This window comes from Pagrus major, chromosome 2 (genome assembly GCF_040436345.1).
Source record: "Pagrus major chromosome 2, Pma_NU_1.0".
Taxonomy (NCBI): domain Eukaryota; kingdom Metazoa; phylum Chordata; class Actinopteri; order Spariformes; family Sparidae; genus Pagrus; species Pagrus major.
In genome coordinates this window covers 29,754,762-29,769,073 of record NC_133216.1, presented here as the reverse complement: position 1 = coordinate 29,769,073, position 14,312 = coordinate 29,754,762, and the positions used below count along the sequence as shown (strand labels likewise).

The 14,312-nt window shown below is 43.6% G+C and overlaps 1 protein-coding gene and 1 long non-coding RNA gene across 2 annotated transcripts; both read right to left on the bottom strand.

Moving 5' to 3' along the window:
- Positions 1–113: 113 nt before the first annotated feature.
- usf1 (upstream transcription factor 1) lies at positions 114–6,028 on the bottom strand. Its single transcript, XM_073492912.1, has 11 exons — positions 5,972–6,028; positions 5,559–5,602; positions 5,351–5,400; positions 4,860–4,972; positions 3,959–4,072; positions 2,778–2,931; positions 2,373–2,460; positions 2,208–2,266; positions 2,020–2,114; positions 1,685–1,813; positions 114–972 (listed from the first exon to the last, which is right to left on the bottom strand). The coding sequence occupies exons 2-11, from the start codon at positions 5,564–5,566 to the stop codon at positions 883–885; spliced, it is 900 nt and encodes a 299-aa protein (XP_073349013.1). The 5' UTR covers positions 5,567–5,602; positions 5,972–6,028; the 3' UTR covers positions 114–882.
- A 6,950-nt stretch (positions 6,029–12,978) lies between these two features.
- On the bottom strand, positions 12,979–13,671 carry LOC141018362 (uncharacterized). Its single transcript, XR_012180716.1, has 3 exons — positions 13,617–13,671; positions 13,430–13,498; positions 12,979–13,343 (listed from the first exon to the last, which is right to left on the bottom strand). It is a non-coding gene; the product is annotated as an uncharacterized lncRNA (long non-coding RNA).
- Between the last annotated feature and the right edge of the window lie 641 nt (positions 13,672–14,312).

The window sequence follows — 14,312 nt, the reverse complement described above, 5'->3', positions numbered from 1 at the left end:
AGCGCCGATTAAAGGATGTACTTCCGCAAAGAACTTTCAAAGTAAAACCACACGAACAGTTTCGTGCTACACATTCACATAAACATCATAACTACGACGCAAAAATGAAAATCTTTCTACATCTTTTAACCAATTTACCAACTTTTAATAAACACGGCTGAAAATGGTTCATGACATATAGCATATTATTAGATTTCTTATTACAAAGACATACAGCACATAGCCTACCTACAATGCAATGCTTACCAACTCCTGTTTATTTAGTTAGTTACATTGTTGCAATGCAATTATTGTCCCCAGTGAGGTTTCATGAAACATACAAAAACACAAAGCCAAAGAGCTCAGCTATGAACTGGATGACAAACTGTGTCAACAGGTCAAAGTTATGTGGATGAGAGATGAAAACAAGTCAAAGCATGATTACAATGTTTGTCTGAGACGTTAACATGGGAGCACTGGATACTGAGACGCAGTACAGCAGAGGTTAAGAAACGCAAACTGACATGAGCAGTTGGTCACGTTTAAGAGCTTACTGTACTGGAGGGTTAATGAACAATCATGTTTGTGGGGGAAGGCATTCATGAGGGCTCTGTCAAACTCAAGTTGTTGTGGAAATGTTCCTCTCTTTTCATCGTGTTATTATGAATGTGATGTATTCACCAGGCCAAAGATTTCAATATCGTAAAAAAGCTTCAAATATAATAAGGAAGGGTGTCATTTAGCAGACAAGCTGGATTTGAATATTAATAACAATATTCCATTATTCCCCCATTTCATGCACACTCAACCACAAATAAAGTATCTCAAAGCATTTCAAGTACTCTTTTGGCCCATATGTGGTTGTCTTCAAAAGCCCACTGAACACCGGCGACAGGCTTCTTCTCACTGTGGATCTGTGCTGGATGATCCCACAATGCCATGCTGCCGCAGCAGGTTCCTCAGGATCTGATTCTTAGACTTCCAGTCCTCCACCTGAGCAACAACACAGACAATACAGTATTTATATAGTAATGATGAATCTTCAGCTGACTCAGAACTTTCTCTCAGGCATGAAATGACCGTGACTAACTCTGGAGTCTTTATTTTTAGTCAACATTATTTGAACTTCTGCAAAAAGCCACCAGGACAAAGTCAAGCTGCTGTTTTAAAATATTTTTAAAAGATCAATTTGAAAATCCACAGTTGTCAGGACATCAAACCAATGATCTGTTTATCTTCACCAATCCGGACACTCAGTCTGACAATGGCAGAGCCGTCAGTGCTGAAAAAAGGTTTAAATCAACGGTTACCTTGAAATCAAAAGTTAAATGGTGTCATCTCTACGCAGTACATAGCCGTTTCACATCTAGACTGTGGAGGTCATCAATGTAATTTTGTTCCCAAAGGCCTGAGGTCATCAATCAATTTCTCAAGTGTTCTGAGGACAAATAACTTCCACATTCACACACATTACCTTTAATTAGCCCAAACATCATTTCTTCAACAGGCAGATTAGTCTATAGGTAATGTTAAATGGTGTTTCACAATTCTGGGGAACACACTTTGTTGTTGCCATTCCTTTCTTTCTACTCGACTGACAATGATCTAAATCGTCAACAGCTCAAATCTTGTACAGTGGCAAAAAATCATCACTGACACTTGACAGCTTTAGTGTTCAAATACTGACAAACACATGCAGACATACCTCCTGTCTAAGGAGCTGGTTGTCAATCCTGAGACGATCAAGAGTGCCAATATCTTCTGATAGCTTCAGGTTGCTCTGTCGCAGTTCCTTGATGTACTCGCAGGCTTTTGACAAGATTCCTCCTTTACTCTGAAACAAAAGGGAAGAGAACGAGAAAGTACAAATTCAGAAAATTGTAACTATTGAAACTATGTAACTATGTGAAGTTTTTTCCTTTTGTAAATGCAAACATGATATTTGTAAAGATGATGTCTCAAAGTCACACACCTTTACTAGATTTATAATCTTTGCCACTATGAATAGCTGAGCGCGGTGTGAGTCTGAGCTGAACTCACCTGTCCTGTCTTGGTGTAGTCAATGTTACAGTCTGGAATGGCCTTTGACAGCTGCACAATCCAGTTGTTAATCTTGTCCCTGCGCCGGCGCTCAACTGTTGAAACCACATCTGAATATGAGACTCTGCTCTATGATTCCTACCCGCTCTGATATTTTCTCCGATTTCTCACTGCATGTGAGCACTGACCTTCATTGTGCTGGGCTCGCCGTTTCTCGTCTCTGGAACCCCGAGGAGCATCTTGCTTTCTGGAAAACACAATTGGAAAAAGACAGAGTTCGATCAACCTGCTGAACGTAGATTTAGCTAAAATCGATCACTTTTAGTGTAGTGCTGTACTTGTGATGTAATTACGCTATGTATGGCTGAGTGCGAGGTGCGATTGTCCTTTGATTGGAACCCGTCAAAACTTCCTGGGGTGACATCATCACATAAAGCTGCCCTGTAAAACAAAAGCTTACTGTTAGCTGCTCAGAATAAGTATAAGCAGACACGTGAAGCCTGTGAATTATGGACAAATTAAAAAGAAACGATGGTTTGAAAATAGTTTCAAAAGGTGCATTTCATTAACTTAACTGTATCAGGTATTATCTTTTCTTTTCAAGTTCATGATCACTACTGTTATTTAGATTTTACAAAGCCATTGTCAAAAGAAAATGGCCTTGTACTGTATTTCACCCAGCAAAAACATAACGGCATAAGCTTTAGCACATCTTTGTCATAGTTACGTGTCAGGCCTTACATTTAGGCAGTGGTTACCTGTGGGTGTGGTCTGGCCCAGCAGTGTGTCAGAGGCCTGCACTGTGGTCACCATGGTGCCAGTGGTTGCGTCTGCGATGGTGGCGGGGTAGTAGGTGTACTGCGTCTCTGTGCTGGCGTCTCCCTCCAACCCCTCAGACTGGGAGAACACAGCCTGACATCAAAAAAACATCAATGCCAATATTAGCCTTGTGTTTCACTCTTCAACAGGTGCAAAAGAAATGAGAGATCAAATCCACAAGCATCTTTTTGAGAAGTGTGAGAAGTTTTAAACATCTGTATGATGTTACTTTGCCCAGGCACAGAGACAGTTACCACAGGGAGGAGACTGAACAGGAATTAAACGTGAGTTGGATGGTGGCTCCCTCTACTGGGAGCATAAATGAGCCTTGAGTGGACAAAGTACCGAAACACTTTCTCCTCATTGAGTATGTAGTCGTAGAGCAGGATGAAAAAAAGTTATTTTATGGGAGAGAGGATTGTATTAAAGATCATAAATTTGTATGTGTGACTTTGTGCTCATACATAGACGGGGTGATGAATGACTAAATGGCTTAAAAACAAAGTCAGGGGCAGATGAGGATGCAATAACAAAATGACTTCAATATAAAAATTACACTTTAACAGAAAGGACACTCCAGGGAATGAAATTGGGTTGAGGGTTAAGTGTCTTGCTCCACCTTTATTAAGCCTTGGTCTGGTCAAAGGTGGCGATCAGTTAATCAATGACTTGTGATGCCCACTGGCCACAACTAGCATTGAATCAGGTGCTGAGTGGGTGTAACTTAACCTGTTCTACCTCATGTCACCACATCTACATTGAGAGCAAGGAAGTTATTTTCCCAGTTAGTTTTTTCCAAACAGGAGAAACCTTGTGTCCGATGTTTTAAACAAAAGTGTTTTGAGGTTGGTGTCACATTGCAGAGGTAACATTTTCCCAGGCATTGTCAGCCACCAAGGAACAAATGGTAGGAATAAGTTGTGCAAGATTTATGGCCCTGATCCTGACCGTTAACCATTAAAACGTGCGCGGATCAGCTCAGATATCGATGTTTAGGACTGGCTCTACCAAACAACTCGTCTTAAAAGCTGCTTTCAAGTAACACACCACTTGAAGTGGATCAGTTTTAGTGAAGTTATTAGTTGTTTGTGCTTATATTATTGGTCAGCGTTGTTCTCACCTGTGTGACAGCCTGGGTGGTTGCAGGGAAACCAGTGACCAGGCTGACTGCTGCAGCTCCATCTGTCTGACCCTCCAACTGGCCATCTGACACCTGGATCACTCTGTAGGTCACCTGGGACACAACACATTACACCGAGTGGTCAATATTTCATCATTAACCAGGTGATGAATACACACCTGTAGAGTATACAGAGACAGACTCTAAACCTTACTTCTACTTTTAGCTCTCCATTAAGTGAAGTGGGTCATGAGTACTGAGACCAGGCGGTAATGCGAGTGGCATACTGGCACAATTGTAAAGAAATGGTAAGATACCAAAATCAGTTTGCATGTATTCAATGACAGTGATAAAACTCGCATGCAGTCAGACGAAGAATACATGTGACTATGGAGCCACTATCTGCTCACTAAATGACCAATCCTGTTGCTGTGGCAGGTGGGTGGGTGGGGGGGTCCCCTCTGTCTACAGTTCTCAATCACATGTCCCCCAGGGTAAGAGTCTGTGAATTCAGGAGTGGGTGTCTACAGTGACATTTAGGAAGCTACTCAGGTTTCAACCCCACTTGGAGAACAAACTAAATCACACTTTATTTCTGTTAACAATCATTCATTCATATTCACTCTGGTGGTCTTTGTCCTCACTTACCTATCATACACAATATTAATCCAAAATCTATTTTCATGTCCTTGCCGTGCCAGGGTCTGTCTGATTGCAGTCTGTGAGTAATATCTCCAAAAAACTCACAGTTTGTCTGCAGACTTCCACACCTTTGTGTGGTTATTTGTAATATATATCACTGAACGTGTTGGCTAACAGTCTAAGACTTGACTTGAGACTTGCACTATCACCTCCCAGGTTAACAGGAATGATCAGGTGTTTGAGTCAGGACTCCTCCTACCTGCCCGCCTGCTCCTTCTGTCTTGAAGAGATATTTGATGGGTTGGTCAGCATAGGTGGCAGCAGACTGAATGGTGGCGATGGCTGCCGGGTCCTCTGCCGTGGCAACAGATCCTGGTGGAGCAGAAAAAGACACATTAAATGTTAGTCACCTCAAAGACAGCTCATGGAAAGAGCAGCTTTAAACCATATTTAAAGTGCTTCAGGTGTGATCAAACAACCAGGAACAGACAGGAGTGCAAGGTAATGAACCATTGTAAGCACATACACACAGCACTGTCTTCATGGTTACAGTGCGTGAACGTGTCACTGGATTGGGCGCTTTACAGACACAGGATGACACAGTGACACAGTGATGACAATCCCGCCTTAAAACGCTAAAACAACTCACTTATATCACAACATGCTCGGGACCGATGTTTAATACTTTTAAACACCGTTAAGTTGCCGGTTACATTTAAAAAGTCATAAGCTTCACTTCTTTAACGTTACCTTCCTCGTTGACGGTCACACTCCCATCTGGTTCAGGGCTTTTCTGTTGGCTGCCCGCACAGAAACACAAAGCAGAGTCATGCTGTGGTTACATTAGCTCATGATTTAGCTAAATAACATGTCACCATTGGACTGGCAGCAGCTCTATCAACATATCTGTGTTGTTATTTACCGAGTTGACAATGGCGCATGTTACCGTCCCACTCACCTCTTCATGTCTGCCGACCGCCTTCACTCGCTCCCACAGCCACACTGTGAAACAAGTTCATAAGTTTGACAAAGAGACGGAAGAAACTTTACTCGAAACAACTGAATATTGAGCACTGATGTGAATGAACCCGTCAGCAGCCCTGGAGCAGGAGATGACCCAGTGGAGGTTTAGAGAGGGTTGGTAGCTAGCCGACAATCCGCGAACGTTATCACGGTACACAGCGGAAACTCGCGGTTTTTGCTTTCAAAATAAAAGCCTTGAATTCAAACCAACCAAACCACAAAGTGCGGTCGTTCATATGCGCGATGAAGGCAGCACTGCGGAAGCGCGTATAATTTCGCAGAGTAATTCCTAAACCCGCTCTGTATTTTCAGTTATGCTCTTTCACTCTTGTAAATGTTAATACGTACGTCAACATGCGTCTTACGGGGATCTTTTGGGGATTCGCACCGGAAATGAGATGTTTTATAGTGGCTAGCTTGATCCTTCCTTTTTCTGCTCCATTACCATCCGGCCCAGCGGTTTTTACAGATGTTTAACAAAGCACTTAGCTGTCCGCCACCTTTATGACTGCAGTGTCCGCAATAACAAACACATACAGTGTAATACTGACATGTACCGGGTTAAATGATGCACATGGTGATGAACTGTGGTGGAAATAGTCAGTCTGAACAAAGATCTACTTACGCCGCAGTGGTCCCTCCCCCGAAATTTGTCAACAGACCAGCGTCTGAGCCGGCTACACGCATGCGCGACAGGAAATTAATCCGCACGGTCCCAGATCAGTTGATAGCTCTTGAATATATATTGTAGGTATGAAAGCACCATGAATATCTGACCCGCGACCTGCGGTTGATACTGCCACACTGTCAGTGGAGATGGGGAAACTATAGTGTGAACTACAGGGAGTAGGTGACAGTTTATATCTGTGGGGTGTAAATAAATTAATATGGGAGGATGGTTTAGACCTGCTCAATTTTATAAGTGTCATGAGATGACTTTTGTTGTAAATTGGCGCTATACACGGATTGATTGATTGATTGATTGATTGATTGATTGATTGATTGATTGATTGATTGATTGATTGATTGATAACTGCCCCCTTGTGGACAGGGGAAACAGGTCTCCTTATTCAAAACCAACAAAAGTACAGCTGTTCAGTGAAGGCATAACAGAGAAAGGTGATAGGCTCTGAGATGCAACAGTACAGAAACTGTAAAATGCACTGTAAAATGGCACTATGCATACATGCTATTAACACCATGTATTTCATTATAGAAATATATGTTAGTAAATGTAATGTTACAAAGACTATATCTTCCAATAATGTGAAACACTGTCTCTGAAATTTATTGCAGGATTTACTGTGCATGTTTCACATCATATAGAAATAGAGAAAACCCAAAGACCTGAATGTTGCCAGCGTGATGCAGAAAAACTCGAGACAAGTGTCATGATAGCTGAGAGAACTACTGTGGAGGCAGATCAGCTGGTGTATGGGGGTGTTATTGTCTCAGATATTCTTCAGAACATTCACTACAGTTACAGATAGCCTACTGTCTGTGTCAACCTCACAATACAATGAAAACCAACATATGCCGCGTTGTTTATCAGCGCTTCTCTGTGGACTGACCTGCGGAAATACTTTTTCCTCCAAACGCGGACAGCTTCACTCAGTGTGATTGTGGTGTTCATGGATCTAACAGGAGGAGAGAGCAGGTGAGACTGAGGGAGAGAAAACACTGGATAGGACCTGTGGTTTGATCCCAGGACGGATAGAGCAGCGAATTCTTCAGGGAGAGTTGATGTTCAAAGTAACCACTGAGCTACACCAGGGCCAGAGCGTGACCAGGAAACTGAGGCTGCTGTAGAGTTTGGTCTGTGATGATTTTTGTATTCATCCCTGCAGGACTGAAGCTGTCTGTAGGCCTATCGCAGCCACCCCACCAAGCACCAGATGTCCATGGATGTTGCTTTTCTGGGCTAAATCTGGTTGGCCGTTCATGGCCTTTACTCAAATAGAAGATTGGGTTTTATTTAGTCCATCTGAATTGTCCAAATATAGCCCAAGATGGACGTCTGGTTCTGACCACATAAAGCCCTAATGTGAAAATAAGATCACTTTGCAACAAGTGGGGGAACTATATCTCAGTGAAAATGTGTACACTATAATCAAAGTAGTCTTTCTGAACCTAGTCCCTGCTGTTAAAAATAATACATACAAGTTTAAAATATGCAATATGCAATATATATACAAATTACTTATGACATTACTGCTCTTCAGTATAAAATGTATCTATAAAAATGAAGAACCACTAGATTGTCCTGCTGCTTCATGACACCCACACCCACCCACCCACCCACCCACACACACACACAAACACACACAAACACACACACACATACACACACCCACACACACACCCACACGCACGCACACGCACGCACACACACACACACACACACACACACACAAACACAGGGACGTGCAAATTCCCAAAATACAGTTTTGCAGATAATTAAATAAATAATATTTCTGGAATAACTACTGTTGTGATTTTAAAATGAATGTATTCGAGATAAACCATGACTGAGGCTGGTTTAAACACATTATGGATACATACAAGACATGGAATGTCTTTCACTCAGTTCCGGCTTGCAACCCTGCTATTGTAAAATGTTTGGGTACAAAGGTAGGGCAGGTGTGGTTATTAGCAATTATAATAACTACCAGTTATTATTAAAATTAATAATAAACATTATTAATTAAATCAATAAAACAGAGCACCACCCTGGAATCATGGGCCAATAACCAGACCGGAAAACAGCACTGACCATCACAACCAGTTGTTACCACAAAGCATTCGCACAAATAATCACAGAGAACTTCTCTGTACAATATAATAGAATTTATTAATGTGAGCAAAGATCAGTAATCAATAAACCTTCAATCAACAACCATCTATCATTCAACTACAGTAACTAAACTATGAAACTAAAACACTCAGACAAACTCAAGAAACAGACAACAAACAAAGCATGCAGTGTAGTTGTGGGTGTGTGAGTCAGAGAGACAAAGGCTGTGTCTCAATTCAGGGCCGTCCCAATTCGAAGGCTCCTCCAAATGCACCCCACAAATGCAGCCTTCTTTTCCCTCTTTTTGGAGGATGCACCGCTACCATCCTTCGCGGCCTCCCATATCCCAAGATTCTTTGCGCGCCCGAAAAAGAAGAAAGAAAATGGTGATATCAAGTGGTGTAGATTGTCACTTTCGTGGGCCTGGGTGGCAGAAATCGTGATGTAAGGGTAAGGGGTGGGAACATCTGGTGACCCAACCAGGAAATGCTCCAAAGGCTAGACCGTCCCATTTAGCAACGGTGGATGCGGCCTCCGAAGGACTCGCCTTTGGAGGCCGCAAAGGCCACGTCCTTCGAAGGATACAGCCCCTGAATTGAGACACAGCTAAAGAGGGAGAGAGAGCCAAGATGGCCGACGTGATCTCTTCGAGGATGATGTCACAGAGGCTGTGTCCCAATTCAGGGGCTGCATCCTTCAAAGGACGCGACCTTTGCGGCCTTCGAAGGCGAGTCCTTCGGAGAGACCTTTGAAGGCCGCGTCAACCGTTGTTAAATGGGACGGTCTAGCCTTCAGAGCATTTCCTGGTTGCGTCACCAGATGTTCCCGCCCTTACCCTTACGTCACGATTTCTGCTGCCCAGGCCCGCGACGATCTACACCACTTGATGTCACCATTTTCTTTCTTTCTTTCTTTCTTTCTTTCTTCTTTTGATGTGTGTGGGAGAGTCAACATGTTGCCTGAAATTCACCCTGCGCTTACTGACTGTGTCCATGTGTGGCGCTGTTGCAGCCGCTCCAGTGTTGCTGCTACTAATCCATGGAGTGACAGCGCTCTGATGACGAGGGAGAGATGCGACAGGGCACACAGCTGACCAGACAGAGGGAATGGCGTCATCAGACCGGGAGAAAACAAACTTTCTTTGAGAGCTTCTGTGGATGTACCGGGGCCGACGTAGGAGACCAAGTTCTTTTATGACCGACATAGAGGCAGGAGTATTGTGGTTGTTTAGCTTCATCAGTTGAGCAGCAGAGAAGTTCATTATGCCGGGCGTTTGGGCTCCGCGTCTGTTGTTAGCCGTCAGCCACAGAGGTAGCACACACAGGAGGAGAAACACTCGGGGGCGAGTCACTCTGCACAGATGGTACATCAGGGACATGGCCGGTGAAGTCAAGACCGGAGAGTATGAAGTGTGTCGGGTGTCCAGGGAGCCAAGAGCAGGAGATACGGGCAGGATTGAGAGTGCCGAGGCTGATTAGCTGTCCTGCTAACCACTGATACCTGCTCGTTGACACTTGCTACCAGCCGCAGGATGGATAGAGAAATCGCCCAAGTCGGTAAGATCCATGCATCAACCTGGCAGTTCCACTGATGAATCGCTCACAGAAATTGGTGGCAAGAGTAGTCAGTATTGCGTTTTTTTTAGTAGTTCTTGCTCAAGACTTAAAACTTAAAACTAAAACTTGAAGCTTGAGGGGAGAAGCAGCGAACAGACAGCGCCAGCGTCCTCTCTCCCTCTGATAAGCTAACACTTAAGCTACGACCATGCAGGCCTCTCTATTGTTAGAACCATGTGGTGAGGGTCCCAACATCCCCCAATCTAAGGACCGAACAGTCCATGTGGGTGGTAACCTGGGGTTACACATTCCACAGTCCATGTATCCTCTGAACAGGGAAGGTGGTCAAACAGTAGGGATGTAGCGATTCATCGTGAGACGATTAAAAATCGGTACAAATGTTAAAACTGAAGGTGTATAGGGGCTTCGGGTTTCAGTGGGCTCAAGAATGAACACAGTTTCCTCACTAGAATGACGTGGAGCAGCCAAGAAAACATGACAGGGCCGAAACAGACCAGAGTTTCTGGCTGGCAATATAATGGGAGGAGGTTCTGAGTGAGTCAGGGACAGATTCAGACTGAGAGAGAGACAGATTCAGACTGAGACAGAGACAGATTCAGACCGAGAGAGAGACAGAGTCAGACTTATTATTATTATTATTAGTAGTAGTAGTAGTGTTGTTATTATTTTTAATATTATCATCATCGTTGTTGTTGTTGTTGTTGTACATGACAACCCATGAGACACAGATTCACCTCCTAACACTGAAACTCACCAACACATCACACATTCATATTCATTTCTTCACACACAGCAGCTCAAATGAAACTTTGAGTGATGGCTGTATAAAATGTAACAACAGTCTTTGTTTCACTTTGAATTTCTTGAGTTGTCTGAGAGTGTCACTGGACACGATGTACACAGAGTAACAATATGTGTCTGATGGGGAAATGAAAGAGAGCAGAATATAGAGAATCTTTGTTCACACTTTCTGCCAGCAGAGGGAGCTGCAGACCATCAGGAGTTAATCAGTCTGTCTCCAAACTGACCCTGAAACCTGTCAAACCTGGGGTCCGTTCCATAAAGCAGGCTTACCAAATAAGCCAGGCTTATTTGGTAAGCCTGGCTTATTTTCCTGTGGATTCGGTTCCATAAAGCGAGCTCAGCATAGTTCAAACTAAATTACCATGGCAACTTATGCTGGCAAACTAGCCTGGTCCGGACCAGGCTAAATGTCAGGCTTAGCCTGAGTTGCCGCTTAACCATGACACTTATCTGAAAGAAAATACATGATTAACTATATTTTATGACTCCATTAATCACCATCAATAAAATATTAAATAAAATACATCATGAAACGCTCTTTTAAAGGCTGTGTGTTGGTTACATTTAAAATATTAAATATTACAATTAGAAAAATGCCTGAAAAAGTAAACTAAGACAGTTCTAGGGGATGTTCCCCTTTTTTTGTAACTAATTAAGTTCCAGCCTATATAAACTACCCCAATCCACGCCATTTGTCTGGCAGTCATGGCATGTCCCCTAATAGAAGAGGTTGTGGACGAGGGCGCTGCTCTAATACGCAGGGCACTGCGACGGGAGCGCATCTTTAGAGATCGGGCTGATCTGTTGGCTCTTCCGGACCACCATTTAAATGAAAGATATAGGTTCTCCAGAGAGGGTATCCTTTATCTTTGCCAACTGATCGGCCCTCTCCTTGCGCACACCACACGGCGTAATCGTGCGCTTACAGTCCCACAGACTGTGTGCGTGGCGCTTCGTTTTTTCGCCAGTGGCACATTTTTGTACACAGTCGGGGATGCAGAAAATATTGGCAAAGCCACAGTGTGCCGCGCTGTGCGCATGGTCTACGTGGCTTTAAAGAGCTTGTTGAATATATTTATAACTTTTCCCGGCCACAGGGGAATTCGTGCCACTAAAGAGGCATTTTATGGAGTCGCAGGTAAGTTCAAGCATTAATTATAAAATTAAATATTTTAACTTTTCATGTTAGGCGACAATCCTGGGACAAACCTGTGTCATTTTACTTTTCTAGCTTTTCCAAACGTCATCGGAGCCTTGGACTGCACTCACGTGCGCATCAAGTGTCCGTCCGGTCCGCATGAGGCCAATTTTGTCAATCGAAAATCACAGCACAGCATTAATGTGCAGGTAAGTCCCACTGCCTACTACGAAATGAATTGCGCCAAATATCATGGTTGCAAGAGTGCTATCCCAGCAATTAATCGTACATTTATGATTAAAATTGTGGCTCAAGAGTGAAATGTTTCAGTTTAATTATCGGTTGTTTCAAGCTGCCCTCATCCTTCCGTTAAGACGTTTACGTCTCCAATGATGTATATTCTTTTTTCCCCAGATGATCTGTGATGCAGAGTGCGTAATAACCAATTTGGAAGCCAAGTGGCCCGGCTCTGTGCACGACTCACGGATATTTCGGGCCTCTTCAATTTCTCAGCAGCTTTCACAAGGTAAGCTTGTAGGCCTACTATAAAATACAGCCTGATGTTAAATCCTAAACAGACCCTCGTCAATTTGGCTCTTAATTTTGTCCAGGCCTATATTCCGGAGTGTTGTTGGGAGACAAGGGCTACCCCTGCCTGCCCCATCTCCTCACGCCCTATCAGGACCCCCAGACAGACGCAGAGCGAGAGTTCAATGTGGCACACAGTCGCACCAGGGCCCGGATTGAGATGGCATTTGGCCTGATAAAGGCAAGATTTCAGTGCCTGAAGCACCTTCGGGTGACACCACACAGGGCGTGTGACATCATAGTCGCATGTGTGGTGCTTCACAACATCGCCTGCCTGAGACGAGAGAGGCCCCCAAGAATGGCTGTGGAGGAGGACCTGCTGGCACTCGAACAAATTCACGATGACGACACGGGTAGAGCAGTCAGAGACTCCTATGCAAACAATTTTTTTAGTTAAGTCCTCATGTTGTTTTTGTTGCACGCCCCACCCCCCCACACCACACACTTACACAAGTCATTATTTCAGTGTTTTATTTCAGTCGCAATTTGCCTGTTGAGAGAGCGTGACACACAATTAAACACAATTCAAAATGCGACAGTGTCATGTGATTATATTATGCCCTTACATCTTTCTCCAATTGTTGCATTTCCAGCTTCAGCTTTCTAATTTTCAGCCTTTTATACTCCATTTCTACATCAAGTGCTTCAATCTTCTTGTTTAAGAAGCGTTTGTAGACAGCTTTGACATTTTCCTGTGGGAAGTTTAAGTCACTTTTGAATGTTCTTGGCATTGTGCTCGACATTGTGCTCTTCTCATTTTACACTCACTCTGTCAGCTGTAGTCCCAGGCTGAGAGGGAAGAGTCTCACTGTACTGCGTCTAATTGTTGAGGTGGAGAGTCAAATTCATGATTAATACCGGAGCACCCAACTGCACACGAATGGTATTTGATGTGCAATTATTACCTCTGGCCTCCTTGAACAGACGGACACAGTCTCTTCATCCTCCTCCCTGAGTGCTGATGTGCCTTCACCCTAAAAGCGTCAACTGTTAAATCACTTTACAACGACCTTAACAAAAACTAAAGCTCATTTCAGATCAAACTGTCATATTCAAAATGAAATACAATGAGTAGAAACATAGGATACTTACAGGATCCACACTGATTCCCGGGGGCTCCAACAGGCGCACGGTGTCTCCCACCACTATGGGGGAAAAGCTGTTAGAAGGGTTTTTGTATCTACCAAATTTTTAAATTGTAAGAATTAGGTATGCACCGATACCGATACTGGCATCGGGTATCGGGTCGATACTGTTGTAATATACTTGTACTCATACTCGCTAAAGTTTATCGATACCAAGAACCGATACCAGTGCATGCAATTACTCTGCATGAAGACCGCGATCAGAGGGTGGCTTTGCATCTTTGTTGTATTTTTTTTAGATTGGCGGCTAGGGGGAGACGTCGAGCTAATCAGAAACAGCGTGGTTAGGCGAGGAGTGAGACTGGCGGTTGAAAAAAAAAAAACTGAAAAAAAAACTGGCGGCTGCGGTTAATTAGCACCATGTCAGCAGTCTGGGCTCATTTCAAAATATGCGAAGATGACAGAAGCAAGGCGGAATGCAAACTGTGTGCTGGTAAGGTCTCCAGGGGAGGAAAGGAGAGTACGTCGTTCAATACGAGCAATTTGATAAAACATCTGAGGACACATCATCACCCTGAGTATACCGAGTTTGCTAAGGCTAATGCGAAACCGCAACAACCAACTTTAACTCAGGTTTTGGAAAAGCGAGAAAAAATGTCAAGAGAAAACCCACGGGCAGTTAAAATTACAGAGGCTCTGACTC